The 23932-nt window shown below is 45.7% G+C and overlaps 1 protein-coding gene across 2 annotated transcripts; it reads right to left on the reverse strand.

The window, feature by feature from the left end:
* Window positions 1–1218: 1218 nt before the first annotated feature.
* Window positions 1219–23753, reverse strand: RBX1 (ring-box 1). Of its 2 annotated transcripts, XM_055252799.2 has the most exons (5): window positions 23589–23753; window positions 21413–21491; window positions 10962–11032; window positions 6907–6992; window positions 1219–1407 (listed from the first exon to the last, which is right to left on the reverse strand). In XM_055252799.2, exons 1-5 carry the CDS (start codon window positions 23664–23666, stop codon window positions 1395–1397), a joined length of 327 nt encoding a protein of 108 aa, XP_055108774.1. In that variant the 5' UTR covers window positions 23667–23753; the 3' UTR covers window positions 1219–1394. The 2 variants fall into 2 exon arrangements, with proteins under 2 accessions (XP_055108774.1, XP_055108775.1); XM_055252800.2 differs by lacking the exon at window positions 6907–6992 and having other exon boundaries at window positions 23589–23731.
* Window positions 23754–23932: the final 179 nt, after the last annotated feature.

Consider the following 23932-nt stretch of genomic DNA (forward strand, 5'->3'; position numbering starts at 1 on the left):
ATTATTAACCATTGAATTAATATTAGAACTGGAAATTCCATCTCCCAAGATTTTTTTTTTTTGAGACGGAGTTTTGCTCTTGTTGCCCAGGCTGGAGTGCAATGGTGCTCTCGGCTCACTGCAACCTCCGCCTCCCAGGTTCAAAGGATTCTCCTGCCTCAGCCTCCTGTGTAGCTCAGATTACAGGTGTGCACCACCACGCCTGGCTAATTTTTGTATTTTTAGTAGAGACAGGGTTTCACCATGTTGGTCAGGCTGATCTTGAACTCCTGACCTCGTGATCGCCTGATTATAGGCGTGAGCCACCACACCCGGCCAATATCAGTTTTTAACTTGAGTTCATAAATTGTCCCTTTGCCAGCCAAGATTATATATATTTTTCTAAGCTAAGAAGAGAAAGCAACATGTCATACACCAGGGGTCCCTAACTCTTGGGCTGCAGAGTGGATGCCAGTCCATGGCCTGCTAGGAACCCGACTGTACAGCAGGAGGTGAACAAGGTGGTGACCGAGCATTACCGCCTGAGCTCTGCCTGTCAGATCAGCGGCAGCATTAGATTCTCATAGGAGCTTCAACCCTATTGGCGAACTGTGCATGTGAGGGATCTAGGTTGCACAGTCCATCTAATGCCTCATGACCTCAGGTGGAACAGTTCCAAAACCATCCCCAAGCACACCCCCGCCCCACCCCCGGTCCATGGAAAAATTGTCTTCCATGAAACCAATCCCTGGTGGCAAAAAGATTGGGGACTGCTGTCATACACAACCAAAGGTCACATTTGTATAGTGGTTTTACATTTTACAAAGCTTCTCTCTGTGCCCACATGATGCCACTTAGTCCTCAGAAGCCCACAGTACAGAGGAGGAAAGTTCGGAGTAGAGAGGCAACTTTGCCAAGCTTGCCATCAGTAACCAAGCTGTGGAACCAGGACTCAGAACTGGGTTTGACGACTGAATCCCACATTCTTCCCTCTTTCAGCTGCCCACTGCTATCACACAGGAGGAGAAAGAAGGGCTGACTGCTGTTTTCGGGTGCTGGTGATCCACACTCTGCCTTGAGCTGTCGGATTCCTCATGACTAAGTGATGCGCTCAGAGGACAACCCTGCTCTGGCCCCGATGAACAAACATTTCACTTTCGAAAGCTGAGTTTTCAGCCTTGGAAGGGGAGACTCTTCATTTATGTTTACTTTGTTCACATACACAAGAGAAAGCATCCGTTCTAGAATCCAACTGGACTTTATTTGACACAGAATACAATATGGCTACAGAAACAGCAAACTGAAAAAACAAAGCAGAAAAAAACACAGTTCCATCCAATTTGTAATTAGGTAACAGCAGGGAAAGTCATTAAATGAATAACAAAACAATTAAGCTTGATGGAAGAAGTCTTTTCCTAGTGCCCATACCTGAAAGACAAAGTAAATTACTCTGATTAATTCCATGGTAATTTCCTGTTTGAGACATAAAACTTGCTTACATGAGCAACTTTAGTTAGAACCTAAGTGATCACAGTGTGCTCCAGGATTGGGTGACAACACTGACACTAGCTTGGCTGTCACTGTGATTCCCCTTTCCCCTCCCCATCTTACAGGACTTCTTGCCTACTGCCCCCTCTTAGGGACAGGCTCTCCCTCTGACTCAACCATGCCCACCTGACAGGTGCCAGTAGCTGCCTAGTGGTATTAGGGAGGTGAGAGGGAAAAGTCATTGGTGGTTGTGAAAGGGAGCTCCACCTGCTCACTCCCAGCAGGGGCTCAGACAGTTTGAACTTTCGGGCTCCCTGATCATGGCGGCCTATTTTCACCTGAACTCCAGTACTCAGGCATGTTTAGGGTAAAGCTAATAGTGAGAATAGCAATTGATCAGGCTTCAATTTCAAAATCTGTCATCAGCTCCAATTACAACTCTGATTACATTCAGCTCTATACAAAGAGAAGAGAAAGCTAGGCCTGGATTTTGGAGGTTTCTGTTTTCCCCAGAAACCAAAATTTGGCTCTAAGAAGATTATAAAAATTAACAAGGGGCCGGGTGCAGTGGCTCACCCCTGTAATCCCAGCACTTTGGGAGGCTGAGGTAGGCAGATCACCTGAGGTCAGGAGTTCAAAACCGGCCTGGCCAACATGGTGAAAACCCGTCTCTACTAAAAATACAAAAATTAGCCGGCGTGGTGGCAGATGCCTGTAATCCCAGCTACTCAGGAGACCGAGGCAGGAGAACTGCTTCAACCCAGGAGTTGGAGGTTGCAGTGAACCAAGATCACACCACTGCACTCCAGCATAGGCAACACAGTGAGACTCTGTCTCAAAAAATATATATATAAATAAAAATAAATAAACAAGGCCAAGGAATTTCTTCCACATATAAACAGATTTTTTTTTTTTTTTTTTGAGACGGAATCTTGCTCTGTCCCCAGGCTGGAGTGCAATGGCGTGATCTCAGCTCACTGCAAGCTCCGCCTCCCGGGTTCACACCATTCTCCTGCCTCAGCCTCCCGAGTAGCTGGGACTACAGGCGCCCCACCAACACGTCCGGCTAATTTTTTGTATTTTTAGTAGAGATGGGGTTTCGCCGTGTTAGCCAGGATGGTCTCGATCTCCTGACCTCGTGATCCGCCCGCCTCAGCCTCCCAAAGTGCTGGGATTACAGGCTTGAGCCACCGCGCCCGGCCATAAACAGATTTCTTGAACACAAGATCCCTCATTATTATCTTTTGTCCTGGATCTTTTTAGGCAGTTAACCTGATTAAAATAATTTGTCATATGGATAGAAACTAGGGCACTGGAACTCTGGATCACAGCTTCTCATAAGAAATCTACTTGAATATTGTCTTAAAAAAAGCTGTTGTGCCAAATTCCACATAGGTTAGGCTCTAGCATGTGAGATGGGCTGTAGAACAATCCTATCAGATTAAAGAATGCTGAAGAATTTGTTTTCCCAATGCACTGATAACTACCACCTGGGAAGGTCACCAGTTAGAATGGCAGAGTCAAAGCCCCAGATAAGGAATTCTTCATACCCCTGCAATTCTTAGATTTAGCCCTGGGCACATGTACCGGCAAAACGAGACCATTTTGGTCTAAAATGGAACCTTGAGCCTGCTGTAGGGCAGAGCCAATTACAAAGGCCCCCTGAAAACTTAGAAAAGTCCTCTGCCTTGACGTGTATTCCTGTTATGGTTCCCTGTAGAATGCAAGCTCCAAGGGCAAGAAGGACCATCTCAAACGTTTTTATGGCCGGGCACGGTGGCTCACGCTTGTAATCCCAGCACTTTGGGAGGCCGAGGTGGGCGGATCACGAGGTCAGGCGATCGAGACCACGGTGAAACCCTGTCTCTGCTAAAAATACAAAAAATTAGCCGGGCATAGTGGCGGGCGCCTGTAGTCCCAGCTACTCGGAGAGGCTGAGGCAGGAGAAAGGCGTGAACCCGGGAGGCGGAGCTTGCAGTGAGCCGAGATTGCGCCACTGCACTCCAGCTTGGGCAACAGAACGAGACTCCGTCTCAAGAAAAAAAAAAACAAAACAAAAAAACCGTTTTTATATTTTACACGGTACTTAGCACACATTTTGCTGAAGGGAGCCCAACAGTACCACTCAGATACTGAGTATTTGGCAGGTTTCTTAAAAACTGAATATGCATTGATAAGACTTCCAAATGTTTTACCAAAATAAATTATTGAATTTAAAGGCAAAATCACTGCACCAATAATGGATTTCTAAACATTTCACAAACAAAAGAATCCTATTTTTTTGTTTTTTAAACCAAGAATAGCCTAAAAAAGGCATATTTAAATTAAAAAAACTCCTTTCTCATAAAAAATTCAGTAAAGAAAATGACCAATAATTCAAAAGAAAACGTGCAGGAAGATAAACACAGCGGTTCACAGAAAAGCGTTAAGAGATACAAAAACATGAACAATTGCCCAACCTTACTGAAAATTCAAAAATGAAAATCAAATACTGATTGTCACCTATCAGAGTGGCTAAGATGGAAAAACTGTATAATGAAGCACTGGCAGGAAATGAAGAAAGGGGAGTTCTGCTTCACGGTTTGGAGAGAGTGAAATTAGTGTATATTCTTGGGAATGGAAAACCTGACACTATTTATCAAAAACAAAAATATACATTCTTTTTTTTTTTTTTTTTTGAGACGAAGTTTTCTCTTTTGCCCCGGCTGAAGTGGCACGATCTCAGCTCACTGCAACCTCTGGGCCCCCAGGTTCAAGCGATGATTCTCCTGACTCAGCCTCCTGAGTAGCTGGGATTACAGGCGCCATCATGCCCGGCTAATTTTTGTATTTTTAGTAGAGGGGGGGGTTTCACCATGTTGGCCATGCTGGTCTTGAACTCCTGACCTCAGGTGATCCACCCGCCTCAGCCTCCTAAAGCGCTAGGATTACAGGTGTGAGCAACTGCACCTGGCCTTTTTTTTTTTTTTTTAATTGGCTGTATTACCTAGGCTGGAGTGCAGTGGCATGATCTCAGCTCACTGCAACCTCCGCCTCCTGGGCTCAAGCCATCCTCCCACCTCAGCCTCCAGAGTAGCTGGGACTATGAGTGCATGGCACCACATCCAGCTAATTTTCTTTTTTTTTTTTTTTTTGAGACAGGGTCCCACTCTGTCATTTAGACTGGAGTGCAGTGGCATGATCTCTGCTCACTGCAATCTCTGCCTCCCAGGCTCAAGTGATTCTCCTGCCTCAGCCTCCCGAGTAACTGGGATTACAGGCATGCACCACTACCGCCCAGCTAATTTTTGTATTTTTTTTTTTTTTTTTTTTTTTTTTGAGACGGAGTCTCGCTCTGTCGCCCAGGCTGGAGTGCAGTGGCGCAATCTCGGCTCACTGCAAGCTCTGCCTCCCGGGTTCGCGCCATTCTCCTGCCTCAGCCTCTCCGAGTAGCTGGGACTACAGGCGCCCGCCACCACACCCGGCTAATTTTTTTGTATTTTTAGTAGAGACGGGGTTTCACCGTGGTCTCGATCTCCTGACCTCGTGATCCGCCCGCCTCGGCCTCCCAAAATGCTGAGATTACAAGCGTGAGCCACCGCGCCCGGCCTAATTTTTGTATTTTTTAAAGTAGAGACGGGGTTTCACCACGTGGGCCAGGCTGGTCTCAAACTCCTGACCTCAAATGATCCACCTGCCTCAGCCTCCCAAAGTGCTGGGATTACAGGCATGAGCCATCAGGCATGGCCTAATTTACTATTTTTTGGTAGAGATGGGGTTTCAACATGTTGCCAGGCTGGTCTCGAACTAGTGGACTCAAGCAATCTGCCCACCTTGGCCTCCTAAAGTGTTGGGATTACAGGTGTGAGCCACCAAGCCCAGCTATACTCTTTACCCATAAATTCCTCTTTTAGGAATTACTGCTCCAGATACATCTACACATTTACACAAAGCTTCACGTGTAAGGATGTTTCTCCCTTCACATTGCTTGCATCAGTGAAAAACTGGAAACGCAAATGTCCACCAGTAGGGACTGACTTTTTTGCTTTTTTGAGATGGAGTTTTGCTCTTGTTGGAGTGCAATGGCGCGATCTCAGCCCACTGCAACCTCCGCCTCCTGGGTTCAAGCGATTCTCCTGCCTCAGCCTCCCAAGTAGCTGGGATTACAGGCATGTGCCCCCACGCCCGGCTAATTTTGTATTTTTAGTAGAGACGGGGTTTCTCCATGTTGGCCAGGCTGGTCTTGAACACCCAACCTCAGGTGATCTGCCCGCCTCGGCCTCCCAAAGTGCTGGGATTACAGACAGACGTGAGCCACTGTGCCCGGCCAGGGACTGACTTTTTAAAAAATATAAAAAATGTTAAAAACATGCAAACAAAAAAAGAAAAGAAAAAAGTTAAGGTACATTTACATAAAGAAATACTCTGCAACCATTAGAAATGAGGTAGTTTGTTATTTGTGGAAACGGAAAATCTCCAAAATGTACAAAATGAAAAAAAAAAAAGGTGAATTACTGTATAGGATACTCACATTTATGTTAACAAAAATATATATATACACACAACCATGTAAATGCCAGGACATATAAGAGATAGTCAGAAAATCTTCTAAGAAGCTGTCCTGTCACTGATGGCTAGCTCCAGCAAGCCGGAGCAGGTGCTTATAGTGGGAAATTCATATTTTGTGGTATACCCTTTCAACCATTTAAATTTTTAAAAATTTACCAGGTCATGTTTTATTTATATAACAATAAAATCTAATCAGGATAGCCATAAATGCTATATCAGAATTAATCAGTGTGAGATAAACCAGTGAAATATAAGTGGATACAAGTCTAGCCCAAAGCTACCTGACATTAGGTAGTCCATGGAGCCTCATTAGGATGTAATTTTGGAAATATTTAAGAGTTCACAGATTATCACATTTTCTACTTTCACAGACCCTAGAAGGTTGGGAAACCTGCCGGGCACGGTGGCTCACACCTGTAATCCCAGCACTTTGGGAGACCGAGGCAGGCAGATCACTTGAGATCAGGAGTTCAAGACCAGCCTGGCCAACATGGTGAAACCCAATCTCTACGAAAAATACAAAAATTAGTTGCGCATGGTGGCACACACTTGTAATCCCAGCTACTTGCTAGGCTGAGGTGGGAGGATCGCTTTAATCTGGTAGGTGGAGGTTGCAGTGAGCCAAGATAGCACCACTACACTCCAGCCTGGGCAACAGTGAGACTCCATCTCAAAAAAAAAAAAAAAAAAGGTTGGGAAACCCTAGGCTGCAAATGTCTAATGTTGGCTAATCCTTTGTGCATTTTCCATATAGATAAGTCCTAGCTTAAGTAACCAAAAACTAGTTTAAAAAAAAACAAGGCATGTATCATGTCTCCATTCCCCAAGACCACGCTCCTTTCAGCCTGAGGCAAGTCAAAAAGCCCCGTCAAAACAACCAAAGATACCTACTTTTGGAATTCCCACTCTCTGTTGTCCAATGGACACACCTGTCGTGTTTTGAGCCAGCGAGAGATGCAGTGGAAGTGAAAAGCATGCTGAAAGAAAACATATATTTTATTAAAAATAACTCCGTGCAGGCTCAGCCATTGAGCGACAACAGGTTCCACAGGGCAGTGGCATGGGTGACATATAGTGGACAAGAAAAGAAAAGGAGACAACGAGAGGCAAAAGTTCAACAACTGATTATATCTTGGTTAGATGCAAGGACATTTCCAACAAGCATTTGTTAGAAATGTCATTACTACTAAAGGAAATCATTCAGGAAGCACAGGAGTATGTGCTAGCACTGAGCTCTCTTCTATTTAAGAGAACATGGAATGTGGCTCCTTGGTCCCATTCAGCCTGTAAGGGGATACTTCCACTTTCTTTGGGAAAGGAGGCCCCTGATCAATGCAGATTTCAAATATCCCCATTCCCGGTCTCTAGCTTCCCTCCCACCCTCCTGCCCCTGGAGAATGCGACCTGCAGGAGCAGAGCCTTCTCCCCAGCCTTTGGTAGAGAAGTGCATGGTCACTGCCACCCACCCAGAACTGAGACGGGCACTTCCCCAACCTCCCCACATCCAGCTCAGCTCTGGTCAAAGGCACTTTATTTCTAGATGTATTCACAGACATATTGATATTACAAGAGCTCAGTACTTCACGTGCCTTTAATGGGTGAGGGACTTTGTCTTAGGGAATGAGATAAAAGAAAATTGGCCGGGCGCAGTGGCTTACGCCTGTAATCTCAGCACTTTGGGAGGCCGAGGTAGGTGGATCACGAGGTCAGGAGATCGAGACCACAGTGAAACCCCGTCTCTACTAAAAATACAAAAAATTAGCTGGGCACGGTGGCGGGCGCCTGTAGTCCCAGCTACTCGGGAGGCTGAGGCAGGAGAATGGTGTGAGCTCCATCTGGGAGGTGGAGCTTGCAGTGAGCCGAGATCGCGCCACTGCACTCCAGCCTGGGCAACAGTGAGACTCTGTCTCAAAAAAAAAAAAAAAAAAAGAGAGATAAAAGAAAATTGGGGTAAAAGGAGTATCCTTATGAGGGACAAACGGCACACAAGCAGCCTAAAGAGCATCAAAAGGCTTATTTCATAAGACAAGAAGTAAAAAGACAAGAGTACCAAGAACACTGGTAACTGACAGGGAACTAGAAGTCTGCTTAGATTTGGGAAAAGGACAATCTGCGTGCAGTTTTTTGGTGTGGGCTCATGACATGCAGATGCTCATCACAATGCCTCTGCAATGAGTACCTCTCCCCCTGCTCATGTGCGTATTAGAACAGACACAGCAAGTGCTTCCTTCATTTCGTCTGTGATTGGTGCACTGTGGTGTGGCATGGGGAGAAATACTCACCCTAACAAAACAACAAAAGCTTTACAAGCTTCATTTAGTAACAACTGAAATCTGGTCAGTACATCTCCCAAAGTATGTATGGAACTTAAGGGATTATATAATGTGGATTATTATCTTGTGAAATGTCTTTTGACAAAGACAAAAATATAATTCAGTAATTAAGAGTGGAATCCACAGCTAGTACATTAGGGACACCCAAGAGGACAAATATTCTCCTAGAGTGACAGCCTTTTGGAAGATCCCTTTTCCGTTGACTCTTGTATAACTCACCGTGAAAAAGAGAAAAAGCAAAATTTCCAAAAGGCAGAAAGCAGAGACATTTTTCATAACCACCAGGTGTTGGGGTCAGGCTCACCGAAGGGGATTCGACAGCTTCTCCCTCTCCCACCTCACTCACTGAGCACTTTGCAGCAGTACAGTGTCCTGGTACGGCCCAACTAAGTCAGAGAATACCAAGCGCTGGGGAAAAGAGGGCTGTAAATGAGGTGTCAGGGAGGTGACAGCACCCCTGAACATTTACTAAGATGTACCAATGGATATATTTAGTGGCCAAAGTACAATTTACAGAAGATAAATTTACAGTACTTGACAGTTTACAGAAGATGTTGACATGTATTACCTCATTTGAGGCCTCACATCAACCCTGGCAGGCAAGCATGACAGATATTTTTATCTTCATTTTACAGACAGGAAACTGAAACCCAGACAAGTGACTTGCCTAATTCATGGAGCTGGTTTGTAGAAGACCCAGAACTAGAACCCAGGACTAATCCAGAGGCTTCTGCCATACCATGCTGGCTCTCTTTTACGGCAGGCTCTCTGAGAGAATCTCTTAGCCAAATTTAAGGGGATGTTCACTCTCTTTTCTTTCCACATAAAGGAACATGGTTCTTAGTATATGCCTGTATGCCAGAGAGGGCAAAGAGCCCAATATACTTCCTTTATCCCCACAAACGATTAAAGCTCCCCCATGGCCAACACGGTCTACTATGAGCCTGGCCAAAGGGTCCCAACAAAGACGGAAGAAGGTGTACCAGAAAGTGTGGGTAGGGGCTGGGCAGGGTGGCTCATGCCTGTAATCCCAGCACTTTGGGAGGCTGAGGCAGGCAGATCGCCCTGAGGTCAGGAGTTCAAGACCAGCCTGGCCAACATGGCAAAACCCCATCTCTACTAAAAATACAAAAATTAGCCGGGCGTGGTAGTACACACCTATAATCCCAGCTACTCGGAAGGCTGAAGCAGGAGAATCACTTGAACCCAGGAGGTAAAGGTTGCAGTAAGCCGGGATCGTGTCACTGCACTCCAGCCTGGGCCACATAGTGAGACTCCGTCTCAAAAAAAAAAAAAAAACAAAAAAAAACAAAACCAGTGTAGGTAGGAAAAAGAGTTGCAAGCCAACAGGAAAAAATACTGAGAACACCATCTACACAGTAACACCTCTACCTCAAATTTGTATTTATTTAGATTTTTTTTTTTTTTTTGAGATGGAGTCTCACTTTGTCGCCCAGGCTGGAGTGCAGTGGTGTGGTCTCGGCTCACTACAAGCTCCGCCTCCCAGGTTCACACCATTCTCCTGCCTCAGCCTCCCAAGTAGCTGGGACTACAGGCGCCCGCCACCACACCCGGCTAATTTTTTGTATTTTTAGTAGAGACGGGGTTTCACCGTGTTAGCCAGGATGGTCTTGATCTCCTGACCTCGTGATCCACCTGCCTCGGCCTCCCAAAGTGCTGGGATTACAGGCGTGAGCCACCGTGCCTGGCCTATTTATTTTTTTTAACAAGCACTTGTGCTTACTATGTGCCGGGAGTTGTTTAATCACATTTTAACATAAATCATCTAATCCTGATTACAATTTTATGTGGTCCACTATCAGCCCTATTTTACATGAGGGAACCCAGGATTAGAGATGTTAAATGCCTTGCCTAACGTCACTTAGCAAGTAAGTTACAAAGGCAGGAAATGGTGGTCTGACTCTAGAATCTCTTAGCCCTGTGTCATGCTGGGAACTGTGGGTATTCTGTCCCCATGATATATGAGGCCCTGATAAGACAATTTTAGCTCATGTGACTGGGACTTTACAGCTTAAAGAATGAATTTTTAACACATGCTAGAAATAACATATTTGATATTTGTTATCCTTCACAGCTGTCACACTCTTGGAAGGCCATTCAGTCCAATAAAGCTACACAAAACATTCCAGGCATAAGCCATGTTAAAAAAAAATCCTATCTCAGTACATACGCCACACTAAAACACACATACACAGAGACTTGAACACTCAATTTACTCATCAAACTTAGTTCCATTAGACACCTGGTCTTTAAAAGTCTGTTTTAAAGGTACAAAGTTCTACCAACAGAATATTCCAAAGGGTGCATGTAGGTTTTGAAGGCAGTTCCCATAGATGAAGCCCCAAAATATTGCTAACAAAATTGGGTCCACTTTATAATTAGGACAAATAAGTGCCTCTTTGCAGTAACTGTAATTTTTACCCTGTAACAGGTTAATAGTATTATGATTTAAAATCTTTTTTACTATTTGTATACCTTTTAGGAGAAAGGTGGACTAGTCATTTTTTTCCCTAGTTATTTTCAAGACTAGCAAAGCAGGAAAAGTGGAAATATGTTTACAAGCCATGCTGACAGGTAAAGATGCTTCCTTACGTTACAGACTCCCCATGCGACAGTACACTCTTCTGAAGTAGCGGACGCCTGGTTAGCTTGACACTCTATGCCTGTGGGAACAAGAGCAACAAGATCACTGGACCTTGGGAGCGGCAACGTTTCAATCTATAGCAGCCAAAACAATTCTCAAGTGGTTAATTAGCCATAATTGTTTTTTAATGAATGTGGGAAAGGAAGAACAACAGAGAAGACAGAGATAACAGTATGCTTTCTGACGATCTCCTATCCTTGTTTAAAAAGAGTAACAAATGGGAAATGCACATCTCACTCCCGTTACCCAGGCTACATAGTACAGTGGCATGAGCATGGCTCACTGCAGCCTTGACTTCCTGGGCTCAGGTGATTCTCCCTCAGCCTCTTGAGTAGCTGGGACTACAGGTGCATGCCACCACACCCAGCTAATTGTTTGTATTTTTTGTAGAGACGGGGTTTCACCATGTTGCCTAGACTGAGTTTTTTTCCTTTTGAGATGGAGTTTCCCTATTGTTGCCCAGGCTGGAGTGCAATAGCGCAGTCTTGGCTCACTGCAACCTCCGCCTCCCGAATTCAAGCGATTCTCCTGTCTCAGACTCCCAAGTAGCTGGAATTAACAGGCGCACACCACCATGCCCCGCTAATTTTGTATTTTTAGTAGTGATGGGGTTTCTCCGTGTTGGCCAGGCTGGTCTCAAACTCCTGACCTCAGGTGATCTGCCCACCTCAGCCTCCCAAAGTGCTGGGATTACGGTGTGAGCCACCACGCCCAGCCTGCGATGAGTTCTTGACTGAGATCAAGATCTGATGGGTTAAGTACATCTGGGGATAAATATTCAAAGAACAAGAATTACTCATGCATAATTTGCTTTCTCTGATCATAGTAACTAACTGGAGTCTCCCTTCTGAAGAATAAAAAGCTTCAGGAGAAACTATTTAATAGGGGAGAATTACTTCAAACTACTACAGGTGAAAAATAGTAAAACTATGGCTGGGCACGGTGGCTCACACCTGTAATCCCAGCACTTTGGGAGGCTGAGGCTGGCAGATCACGAGGTCAGGAGTTCAAGACTAGCCCATCCAACATGGTGAAACTTGTCTCCACTAAAAATACGAAAAACTAGCCGGGAGTAGGCCAGGCGCGATGGCTCACTCCTGTAATCTCAGCACTTTGGGAGGCCAAGGCAGGCAGATCATGAGGTCAGGACTTTGAGACCATCCTGGCCAACAAGGTAAAACCCCGTCTCTACTAAAAATAAAAAAAAAAAAAATTAGCTGGCCGTGGTGGCAGGCACCTGTAGTCCCAGCTACTCGGGAGGCTGAGGCAGGAGAATTGCTTGAACCCGGGAGGTGGAGCGTGCAGTGAGCCGAGCTTGCACCACTGCACTGGAGCGTGGGTGACAGTGCAAGACTCCATCTCAAAAATAAATAAAAATAAAAATAAATAAGTAAATAAAAATTAGCCAGGCATGTGTGGTGGTGGGCGCCTGTAGTCCCAGCTACTCAGGAGGCTGAGGCAGAAGAATTGCTTGAATCTGGGAGGCAGAGGATGCAGTGAGCCAAGACTGTACCACTGCACTCCAGCCTGGGTGACACAGTGAGACTCTGTCTCAAAAAAAAAAAAAAAAAAAAAAAAAGTAAAACTATTACAACAAAACAAAACTAGATGTTACTGGGCATGTGTGTTTTTAGGGGAAGAGATACCATGATGATACTTTTTTCTTTTCACTCTTCAAAAATGTGGAAAGTGGGCTGGGCGTATTGGCTCACACCTGTAATGCCAGCACTATGAGAGGCTGAAGTCAGGAATTCGAGACCAGCCTGACGGCAAAACCCAATCTCTACTAAAAATACAAAAGTTAGCGGGGCATGGTGGTACATGTCTGCAATCCCAGTTACTTGGGAGGCTGAGGTAGGAGAATCGCTTGAACCCAAGGGGCAGAGGTTGCAGTGAGCTGAGGTTGCACACCACTGTACTCCAGCCTGGGCAACAGAGCAAGACTCTGTCTCAAAAAACAAACAAACAAAAAATAAACAAACAAACAAAGGCTGGGAGTAGTGGCTCACGCCTGCAATCCCAACACTTTGGAAGGACAAGGCTGGCGGATCACCTGATGTCAGGGTTTGAGACCAGCCTGGCGAACATGGCAAAACCCCCTCTCTACTAAAAATGCAAAAATTAGCCAGGCATGGTGGTGGATATCTGTAATCCCAGCTACTCAGGAGGCTGAGGCAGGAGAATCACTTGAACCCAGGAGGCAGAGGCTGCAGTGAGCCAAGATCACACCACTGCATTCCATTCCAGCCTGGGCGACAGAGTAAGACCGTCACACACACACACACATACACACCCGGAAAGCAAAGCACTTACTTTTGCTAGCCAGATTCACACTACAGTGTGACTTGGTTTGCCAACTGATAAAAATAAAGAATTGGGGCCAGGCCTGGTGGCTCACGCCTGTAATCCAAGCGTTTTGGGAGGCTGAGGCGGGTGGATCACGAGGTCAGGAGATTGAGACCATCCTGGCTAACATGGTCTCTACTAAAAATATTAAAAAATTAGCCAAGTGTGGTGGCGGGCGCCTGTAGTCCCAGCCACTCGGGAGGCTGAGGCAGGAGAATGGCGTGAACCCAGGAGGCGGAACTTGCAGTGAGCCGAGGTCGCACCACTGCACTCCAGCCTGGGGGACAGAGCGAGACTCCATCTCAAAAAATAAAAATAAAGAATGGGGCCAGGCACAGTTGCTCACACCTGTAATCCCAGCACTTTGGGAGGCCAAGGCAGCAGGATCACTTCAGCCCACGAGTTCAAGACCAGGGTGGGCAACACAGCAACATCCCAACTCTAGAAATAAAGAAATTAGCCAGGTGTGGTAGCACATGCCTGTGGTCCCAGCTAGTAAGGAGGCTGAGGCAGGAGAATGGCTTGAGCACAGGCGGTTGAGGCTGCAGTGCACCATGATCGCACCACTGCACTCCAGCCTAGGTGACAGAGCAAAACCTTGTATCAAAAAAAAAAAAAAAAAAAAAAAAAAAAGGCCAGGCACGGTGGCTCGGCCGGGCGTGGTGGCTCACGTCTGTAATCCCAGCACCTTGGGAAGCCGAGGCAGGTGGATCATCTCAGGTCAGGAGCTCGAGACCAGCCTGGCCAACACGGTGAAACTCTCTTCTAAAAATACAAACAATTAGCCAGGTGTGGTGGGTGGTGCATGCCTATAATCCCAGCTACTAGAGAGGCTGAGGCAGGAGAATCGCTGGAACCTGGGAGGCAGAGGTTGCAGTGAGATGAGATTGCGCCACTGCACTCTACCCTGGGTGAAAGAGCGAGACTCCATCTTAAAAACAAACAAAAAAAGGATCTAGGGTCTATGCAGTGTATTTAAGAGCTTATTGAAACTGGAATACACTACTATAATTAAAAGGATGGCAGAGAAAAGTAAATATGATGTCCTTTAAGTTGGATCCTCTAACTTAAGAGGACTACGTATTATAAAATTAGCTACATAAGAGCCACAATTATTAAAGTGAAAATCGAAACTGTCTCAAGGTACATTATCATGTTTAAATTTGATCTGGGTCTTTCGTTTGACTGTGGCCATGGCACTACTAACCTAAAGAATCCTTCAGGCTCCCTTCATGGTAAGTCCTTTCCTTCCTCCCTGCCATACCTGGAACATGCTCCTCCTCCTATCACTCTCAAGTCCTCCCCACCTTTCAAGACCCAGCTTAAATCCCTACTTCTTGACTGAAGCTTTTCCTGACTATTCCACCCTGAGTCATTTTCCTCTCCTTCAGGCACTCTTAACACATCAATTATGAGTATCTCTTTACATACCTGACCTCCCTCCTTCCCCCTCAACTCAAAGCTCCCACAGAGCAGGGACCTGGTCTTTCTATGCCAAGGGCAAATTAGGCTCTTGGTACTTGAACAAGCAAACAAAAACTATTTCTATAAATAGAAGAAATATGGGACAAATACAGATTCATTCTTTTTTTTAGACAGAGTCTCGCTCTGTTGCCCAGGCTGAAGGGCAGTGGCACAATCTCCACACTGCAACCTCCACCTCCCAGGTTCCAGCTATTCTCCCACCTCCGCCTCCCAAGTAGCAGGGATTACAGGTGCGCACCACCATACCAAGCTAATTTTTTGTATTTTTAGTAGAGATGGGGTTTCACCATGTTGGCCAGGCTGGTCTTTAACTCCTGACCTCAAGTGATCTGCCTGCCTCGGCCTCCCAAGGTGCTGAGATTACAGGCGTGAGCCACTGCATCTGACCAAGATTCACTCCTTTTTTTTAGACAGAGTCTAGCTTTATCTCCCCAGGCCAGAGGGCACTGGTGCAATCTTGGCTCACTGCAACGTCTGTCTCCTGGGTTCAAGTGATTCTCCCGCCTCAGCCTCCCAAGTAGCTGGGACTACAGGCGTGCGCCACCATGCCAGGCTAATTTTTTGTATTTTTAGTAGAGATGGGGTTTCCCCACGTTGCCCAGGCTGGTCTTGAACTCCTGAGCTCACGCAATCCACACGTCCTGGCCTCCCAAAGTGCTGGGATTATAGGTGTGAGCCGTGCGCCCGGCCACTCATTCTTTACTACTAAATTCCTAAGAAAGAATAAAAATATATAGGAGGGATACTACTGTAATCTAGAATGCCAAATAACAAGGGATACAGCAGGGAAAATGATTAAATATTAGTGTAAAATGTGCTCAATACAAACGTTTTCCAGCTTTTGTTGCAGAGAGTAAGTAAAGGGGTTGAGTCCAGTTAGTTTAAACAGGGGCAGGAACTGTTCACTGTCAACCCAGAACAGGTAGACAGTGGCACATAACGGGTTCATGTCACACCCCTGCCAAGGCAGAAGCCTATCATGTGATTTATAAAGCTTGGGGACCTTTAAGCTTTGATAAAAACGCTGTACCACCAAAGAACTGTTAAGGAAGCAATGGCTTCATCTGAAGAGTAGGCAGATTACACTTTCAAAACACTGATGGGGCCGGGTGTGGTGGCTCACACCTGTAATCCTAGCACTTTGGGAGGCAGAGCCGGATGGATCACTCGAGGTCAGGAGTTAGAGACCAGACTGGCCAACATGGTGAAACCCCATTTCTACTAAAAATACAAAAATTAGCTGGGCGTGCTGGTGCATACCTGCAGTCCCAGCTGCTCAGGAGGCTGAGGCAGGAGAATAGCTTGAACCTGGGAGGCAGAGGTTGCAGTGCGCTGAGATCATGCCACTGCACTCCAGCCTAGGCAACAGAGCAAGACTCTGTCTCAAACAAACCAAACCAAACCAAACCAAACCAAAATACTGATGGATCTGTAGTTTTAGGTAGATACTAACATCTTCCGGGCCAAGGCTGGGTCTAAGATGATGAAGATTCCCTGTCATCAGGAATAAGATTACCAGAGGTAACAGAGAAAATAAAACCTAGCATATTTGATTTTTCAGCAACTCCTTAACACAACCAAGAAAGGAGACAATGTAAAATAAAATATATATAAAGGTACAGGATGGCATGCAGAATCAATATGGACTTAAAAGAGGAAGTCTTCAGAATCCGACTGGGGCACAGCCATAATCATTCTTATTTACTTAGAGCTATGTACATAATTACTCATTTAAGGCCAGACAAGATTTATTAAAATACAGCCATTGCTAAATCTAGATTCTTACTTTCATCTTTAACAAAAATTGTCTTTATAAAAATGATAAATCCACTTTTTTCTTTACTTGCTAAGTTCTTTTCCCATATAAATCCTTTTTTTTTTTTTTTTTTAAGTTATGACACTCAGACTTCTCCTCAGTTAATAAAAGTGTGTGGCCAGGGGCAGTGGCTCACACCTGTAAGCCCAATGTTTTGGGAGGGCAAGGCAGGAGGATTGCTTGAGTCCAGGAGTTCAAGACAAGCCTGGACAACACAGCAAGACCCAATCTCTACAAAAAATTAAAAAATTAGCAGCCAGATGCGGTGGCTCACACCTGTAATCCCAGCACTTCGGGGGCCGAGACGGGTGGATCACGAGGTCAGGAGATCGAGACCAGCCTGGCCAACATAGTGAAACCCCGTTTCTACTAAAAATACAAAAAATTAGCCAGGTGTGGTGGCAGGTACCTGTAATCTCAGCTACTCGGGAAGCTGAGGCAGGAGAATCGTTTGAACCCAGAAGGTGGAAACTGCAGTGAGCAGAGATCGTGCCATTGCACTCCAGCTGGGCGAGAGTGGGAGACTCCGCCACCAAAAAAAAAAAAAAAAAAAAAATTAGCTAGATGTGGTAGTGCACGTCTGTGGTCCCAGCTACTTAGAGGCTGAGGTAGGAGGACTGCTTGATCCCAGCTCAAGGCTGCAGTGAGCTATGACTGTGCCACTGCACTCCAGCCTGGGCACTTGAGTGAAACCCTATCTCTAACAAAAAAATACATAAAAATAAAAAATAAAGTGTTTCTCTTTTTGAGATAGGGTCTCACTCTCTCACCTATAGGCTGGTGTGCAGTGGTGAAATCTTGAGTCACTGTCACTTCTGCCTCCCGGGCTCAAGGGATCTTCCCACCTCAGCCTCCCAAGTAGCTGGGACCACAGGCGTAAGCCACCATGCCTGGCTAATTTTTTGTAGAGACAGGGTTTCGCCATGTTGCCCAGGCTGGTCTTGAACTCCTAGGCTCAAGCGATCTGCCTGCCTCAGCCACCCAAAGTCTTGGGTTTACAGGTGTGAGCCACCTCACCTGGCCAAGAGTGTCTTTTTGAGACAAGAGTTTTGCTCTTTTTGTCCAGGATGGAGTGCAATGGCAGGATCTCGGCTCACTGCAACCTCTGCCTCCCAGGTTCAAGTGATTCTCCTGCCTCAGCCTCCCATGTAGCTGGGATTACAGGTGCGTGCTACCACGCCCGGCTAATTTTGTATTTTTAGTAGAGATGGGGTTTCACTGTGTTGGCCAGGATGGTCTTGATCTCCTGACCTCATGATCCCCCCCGCCTCAGAATCCCAAAGTGCTGGGATTACAGGCGTGAGCCACTGCGCCAGGCCTAAGAGTGTGTTTCTTTTTTTTTTTGTTGAGACGGAGTCTCACTCTGTCACCAGGCTGGAGTGCAGTGGCGTGATCTCAGCTCACTGCAACCTCTGCCTCCTGGGTTCATGCCATTCTCCTGCCTCAGCCTCCCAAGTAGCTGGGACTACAGGCGCCCGCCATCACACCCGGCTAATTTTTTGTATTTTTAGTGGAGACGGGGTTTCACCTTGTTAGCCAGGATGGTCTCGATCTCCTGACCTTGTGATCCACCCGCCTCGGCCTCCCAAAGTGCTAGGATTACAGGCGTGAGCCACCGCGCCTGGCCTAAGAGTGTGTTTCTTAAAGGTAAAGACTTGAGGTTGGACGTGGTGGCTCACACCTATAATCCTGGCACTTTGGGAGGCCAAGGGGGGTGGTTTTTTTGAGGCCAGGAGTTTGAATGGGTCACGTCTGTAATCCCAGCAGTTTGAGACCAGCCTGGCCAACATGGTGAAACCCTGTCTCTCGTAAAAATACAAAAAATTAGCCAGGTGAGGTGGCCCACACCTGTAGTCCCAGCTACTTGGGAGGCTGATGCAGGAGAATCACTTGAACCCAGGAGGCGGAGGTTGCAGTAAGCTGAGATTGTGTCACTGCACTCCAGCCTGAGTGACAAACAGAGACTCTGTCTTTGAAAAAAAAAAAAAAAAAGGTAAAGACCTGCCCGATCTCAGTCATTGTTTTATCCTGGTGCCTACCAGGATGCTCGGGATATATTCATTGGATGAATAAAAGATAGGACTTAGAAAATACTTTCATAAGTTTTTGTTATAAGATTTCAACATCCTACTTCATCTGACATTCAAAATATATTATGAAACAGAACAGGTATCCCACTGAAAGCCTAATATGATGTCTCAAGCATTTCACTCTAAGAGAAGACAGAATATGGATCGCCTTTGTCTTCTGTGGTCCTTTTAAGAAGTACATTCTCTCATATCCAGAGACACATATACACTGACTTAAATATAGAGAAAAAAAAATCAGGGTTATATAAAATCATTAAAAATCATTAATTATTTTCAAAACAGAGCCCCAAGAAAGTAAAATTTTCTCTGGGTACAACTCTTTGTGAAAATGCAAGGCTGAGAAACTGGCAAGCATGTAATCAAAGACCCCACCCAAACACATCTGAAACCATGCATATGTTTTTCTGTGATGGGTTCATGTCATCTATATTAAACATTATGGTAGGTGCTGATCTCCCTTGGCTGTAGTGTGAAGAGATAAACAGTGTCAAAGCTCAAAGAAGCCAAGGGCAATACATGACCAGTATAAGCCATGACTGCTTTCCAACAGAAAATATTTGATTTGTGCTTTCCAAGTTGAAAATATCTAAGCAAGTTTAAGATAAGATCTAAAGCTCAACTATGGGTTAGTCTTACATTGCACAATAAAGTAGTTATTAACCACATGTGACTACTGAGCACTTGAAATGTGGCTAGTCTGAATCTAGATGTGCTGTAAGTGTAAAATACACACTGAATTTCAAAGATAGTACAAAGACAGAATGTAAAATATCTCATTTTTTTTTACATCAATTACATGTTGAAATAAAACTATTTTGGCTATAAAAGGTTAAATAAAATAGATTAATTTCACCTTTTTATTTTCTTTTTACTTTATGAATGTGGATACTAGAAAATTTCAGGCCAGCCACAGTGGCTCACGCCTATAATTGCAACATTTTGGAAGGCCAAAATGGGAGGATCACTTGAAGCCAGTTCGAGACCAGCTTGGGCAACAAAGCGAGATCCCGTCTCTGAAAAAAAGCAAAAAAAAGGAAAAAGAAAATTTAAAATTATATATGTGTTTGTATTGGCTTACATTCAGATTGGACAGTGCTGGGTTAGATAAAACCAAGGAAGAGAAGAGGTGAAGAATATTCTAGGCAAAAAAAGACTAGGCTATGTAAGGGCTCTAAAATAGAGCATGGACACTTGAGAATGGAAAAGCAGGCCGGGCGTGGTGGTTCACGCTTGTAATCCCAGCACTTTGGGAGGCAGAGGCGCATGGATCACCTGAGGTCAGGAGTTCGTGACCAGCCTGGCCAACACGGTGAAACCGTCTCTCTACTAAAAATACAAAAATTAGCTGGGCGTGGTGGCAGGCACCTGTAATCCCAGCTGTTGAGGAGGCTGAGGCAGGAGAATCACTTGAACTTGGGAGGCGGAGGTTGCAGTGAGCTGAGATCATGCCACTACACTCCAGCCTGGGCGAATCCATCTCAAAATAAGGAAAAAAAAGGAAAACCGGCCAGGGGCCATGGCTGCTTTGGCCACCATGGTTTAAAAAAAAAAAAAAAAAGCGTCCAGGTAAACTAACAGAGCGAGCAGGAGTGACTCAAGACGAAGCTGTAAAGGCAGGTGAGTGATCTGAAAAATAAGTTCCTATAATTCCAATTCTAGAAACTTGAAGTTTCTTTCCTCTATTTCTGGCCTCAGGAACAAATCATTTTAGTTCCCAGATGAAAAAGTACCCTCAACTGTTCCTGGTGTGATCAACATTCTTGTCCCTTCTACTATAAGCACAGGAAATCAGTCCATCAAAGACTATAATCAGATCTCTATGTGCTGACCACTACATGTAATAAAATACGTGGAGATTTAAATGAAATTTCTTTAGTGCAATTAATTATTTATTTAGATGTTGGCAATGATTTCCTTTTTATTATGTTTGGCCCTAACATACAAAATCCTCACTCCTTAGGCTTCTTTCCGTTGTAAACAATGACCAGCAAAAATTAGCTCAGATAGACTTTTTTTTTTTTTTTTTTTTGAGACTTTAAGTCTTGCTGTGTCGCCCAGGTTGTAGTGCAGTGGTGTGATCTCGGCTCACTGCCACCTCCGCCTCCCAGGTTCAAGCAATTCTCCTGCCTCAGCTTGCCAAGTAGCTGGGATTACAGACATGCACCAGTATGCCCAGCTAATTTTTGTATTTTTAGTAGAGACAGGGTTTCACCATGTTGGCCAGGTTGGTCAACTCCTGGCCTCAAATGATCCGCCCGCCTTGGCCTCCCAAAGTGCTGGGATTACAAACACGAGCCACTGCGCCTGGCCTCAGAATATTTTAGCTCAGTTTATTTTCCTCCTTTGACTATTTCTACCTTTGAGTCTAGGTACAAGATGGAAGACATGCAGGAAAAATCAACAGTGCCTGTTGTCCACAATTAATTCTAAATGTGTCCCTGCCATCTTTAGATTGAGTAGATTTATTCTGAGAGCTGGGTATGCCTCCAGGACATCATAAAAAAACTACTCTATTTCAAACACACCAACAGACTAGATACAGAAGACGGAGTGCTCAGAGTAGGCTTGTTATCTCCTTGTGAAGAAGAAAATCAGTCACATCAAGATAGCCACAATCTCTGCAACCTTCTCAACTTCCTCCCATCCTCCTCCAATTACTTACAAAGATCCATAATGTGGTTCCTGCAGATGGCACAGTTATCAACCACAATATCCCAGGCCCAGAGGGCTACTGCATTCCACTGTAAAGACAAAAAGAGGGAACAATGCATTCTCCTTATAACACGCACACACTCTTTAGGACTTCAGGCTGCAGCTGCAGTTATCATCTTTTTGGCCACAGGGAATCACCAAACAAAAGTTTTTGGATATTACGTTAATCTTACTATACCAAAGACAACAGTAGACTACACATATGTTCTCCTATTCTCCAAAAGGCTGACTGAGTGTATGAACACAGAAATTAATGTCATCTTTTGTTTCCTATAGTTTAAAATAATTTAGTCTGGCCGGGCGCAGTGGCTCATGCCTATAGTCCTAGCATTTTGGGAGGCCGAGACGGGTGGATCACCTGAGGTCAGGAGTTCGAGACCAGCCTGGCCAACATGGCGAAACCCCATCTTTACTAAAAATACAAAAATTAGCCAGGCTTGGTGGCAGGTGTCTATGATACCAGCTATTTGGGAAGCTGAGGCAGGAGAATCGCTTGAATCTGGGGGACGGAGGTTGCAGTGAGCCGAGATCGTGCCACTGCACTCCAGCCTGGGCGACGGAGTGAGACTACATCTCAAAAAAAAAAAAAAAAAAAAAAGCACAAACTTGAATTTCTGTGGCAGTTGCAGAAGAGCTCAAAATCTGAATAAGTATCTGCTTTACCAGGCAGCTCTGGAAGCATGAGCAATGAAGTGAAAGCTAGGGAACAGAATGAACTAAGATAATGACTGGATCATAAAATGGGTAATCGTGGGATAAGCTGGATAATTAACTACCCGTGTCAGTACACAGAACAAGGTCATCACTTAAATCTTAGATTACTTCATAACAAATTCTACAATTCACTAGAATTTTGTTTGATTCTTACCATAAAATAAACTGATGTTCTCAACTTTTATATGTTTAGACTCTTCCATTAAGATAATAATTCCAGTAAGAGTTTAACTAAAAGTGGCATTTCATTCATTCAACTCTGGCTTCCTCAATTACAAATACTCCCAAACCTTCATCGCTTTCAAACCCTATTCTCAGTGCCTAGTAACTTCTTCACCACTTTTCACATCACAGTTTCAACTTGGAGGAAAAGCCCCTACTTCTATTATTCTTCAATATGGCTGCTGGCTGTAACTGAGCAGCAGCGGCCACAATGAGACACCAAAAAGCACTAGGACGGGGGATATTGTCAGTGTTTAGCCAGATGTTCTAGGAATATCTTCCCTATTTCAGAATCTCCATTTTGAACAGCTTTCATGTTAGATGGGAATCGACACTGTTCTCCCAAACTGTGGCAAACCACTAAAAGGCATTTCATGCAAAAAGACACGTTCCATTTTTGCTTTCCCACGCTTACCAAGTCATTCGCGACTAGTACTCAACCCTCCCTAAATGCCACAGGATTTGGGCTCGGATTTTCTTAACAAGTTCCACCATGCTTTTTATTATTATTTTGGAAGGGGGAGATTCTGGACGCGACAGAGAACCCAAGAGTGGGGTGGTTGTGTGAAAAGCCAACAGACGTCTCAGAAGAACCAAGCATTACACTCCAGACTCTAACCAGGCGGTGTGAGGCCCAGAGATGGGGTTAATGGAGGCCTCGGTTTAGCGAGGACCAAGTCTGGATCCCTCCAACTGAGAGGACCCCAAGCTTCAAAAAGGGGCGGAGCAAGATCACCAAGGGGGCTCCTCAGAGGCCTCCAATGCGGTAGGACTTCAGGTTCCAGGCTTTCGCCGCACTGCCCCATCCTCCACCGCCGCAGTCGCTTCGACTCCCCATTCCACCCACCCGACCCTACCCTACCCTGCCCTGTCCTTCCCCCACCTCTCAACCACTCCAGTGACAGCTCACGCGCTTGGCTCCCGCCGCCAAGTCGCAACCCCGCGTATCTCAATAAGCAGCTCTGTGATTGGCCCCTTAGCCTCACAGCGAAACCAACACTTCCCCCAACAGTGGGCCGCCGTCACGCCGATCAACTCTAAGACCCGCCCCCCGACTTCCTTTCGTGGTACCCGGTCCCAGGAACGCCCTGAAATGAAACCCTTTACTCCGCGCCTCGACCATCCTCGGGCCTGCCAGCCAGATCCGCGCCTCTCTAGCTTCCCTGAGGAAGGCGCTGGCGAGACCCAACCTTTTTCACTTCAAAGCGCTTCTTGCCCGCGCCGCTGTTGGTGCCGCTCGGGGTATCCACATCCATCGCTGCCGCCATTTTGGAAACACACGGTCTGTCGTCCGACCACTGCGCCTGCGCAGCAGCGCACACTTCGCTCCCCCCACCTCCCCGGCACCTCCTCCCGCACCCCACCCCTTACCGGCGCGCGAGGGGGAGGTGGAGGCGGAGCACGTGACCACGCCTCTTAAAGGGGCTGTCGCAGGTCGCCCCACCCGCGAAGTGTAGGCCGGGGAGGGGGCGGTGGCCGGAGTGGGTGGGGCGGGGCCGGGCGGGGCCGAGGCTACGTGAGCTAGCCGGGTGGA

The sequence above is a fragment of the Symphalangus syndactylus genome, chromosome 18 (assembly GCF_028878055.3).
Source record: "Symphalangus syndactylus isolate Jambi chromosome 18, NHGRI_mSymSyn1-v2.1_pri, whole genome shotgun sequence".
Classification (NCBI taxonomy): Eukaryota; Metazoa; Chordata; class Mammalia; order Primates; family Hylobatidae; genus Symphalangus; species Symphalangus syndactylus.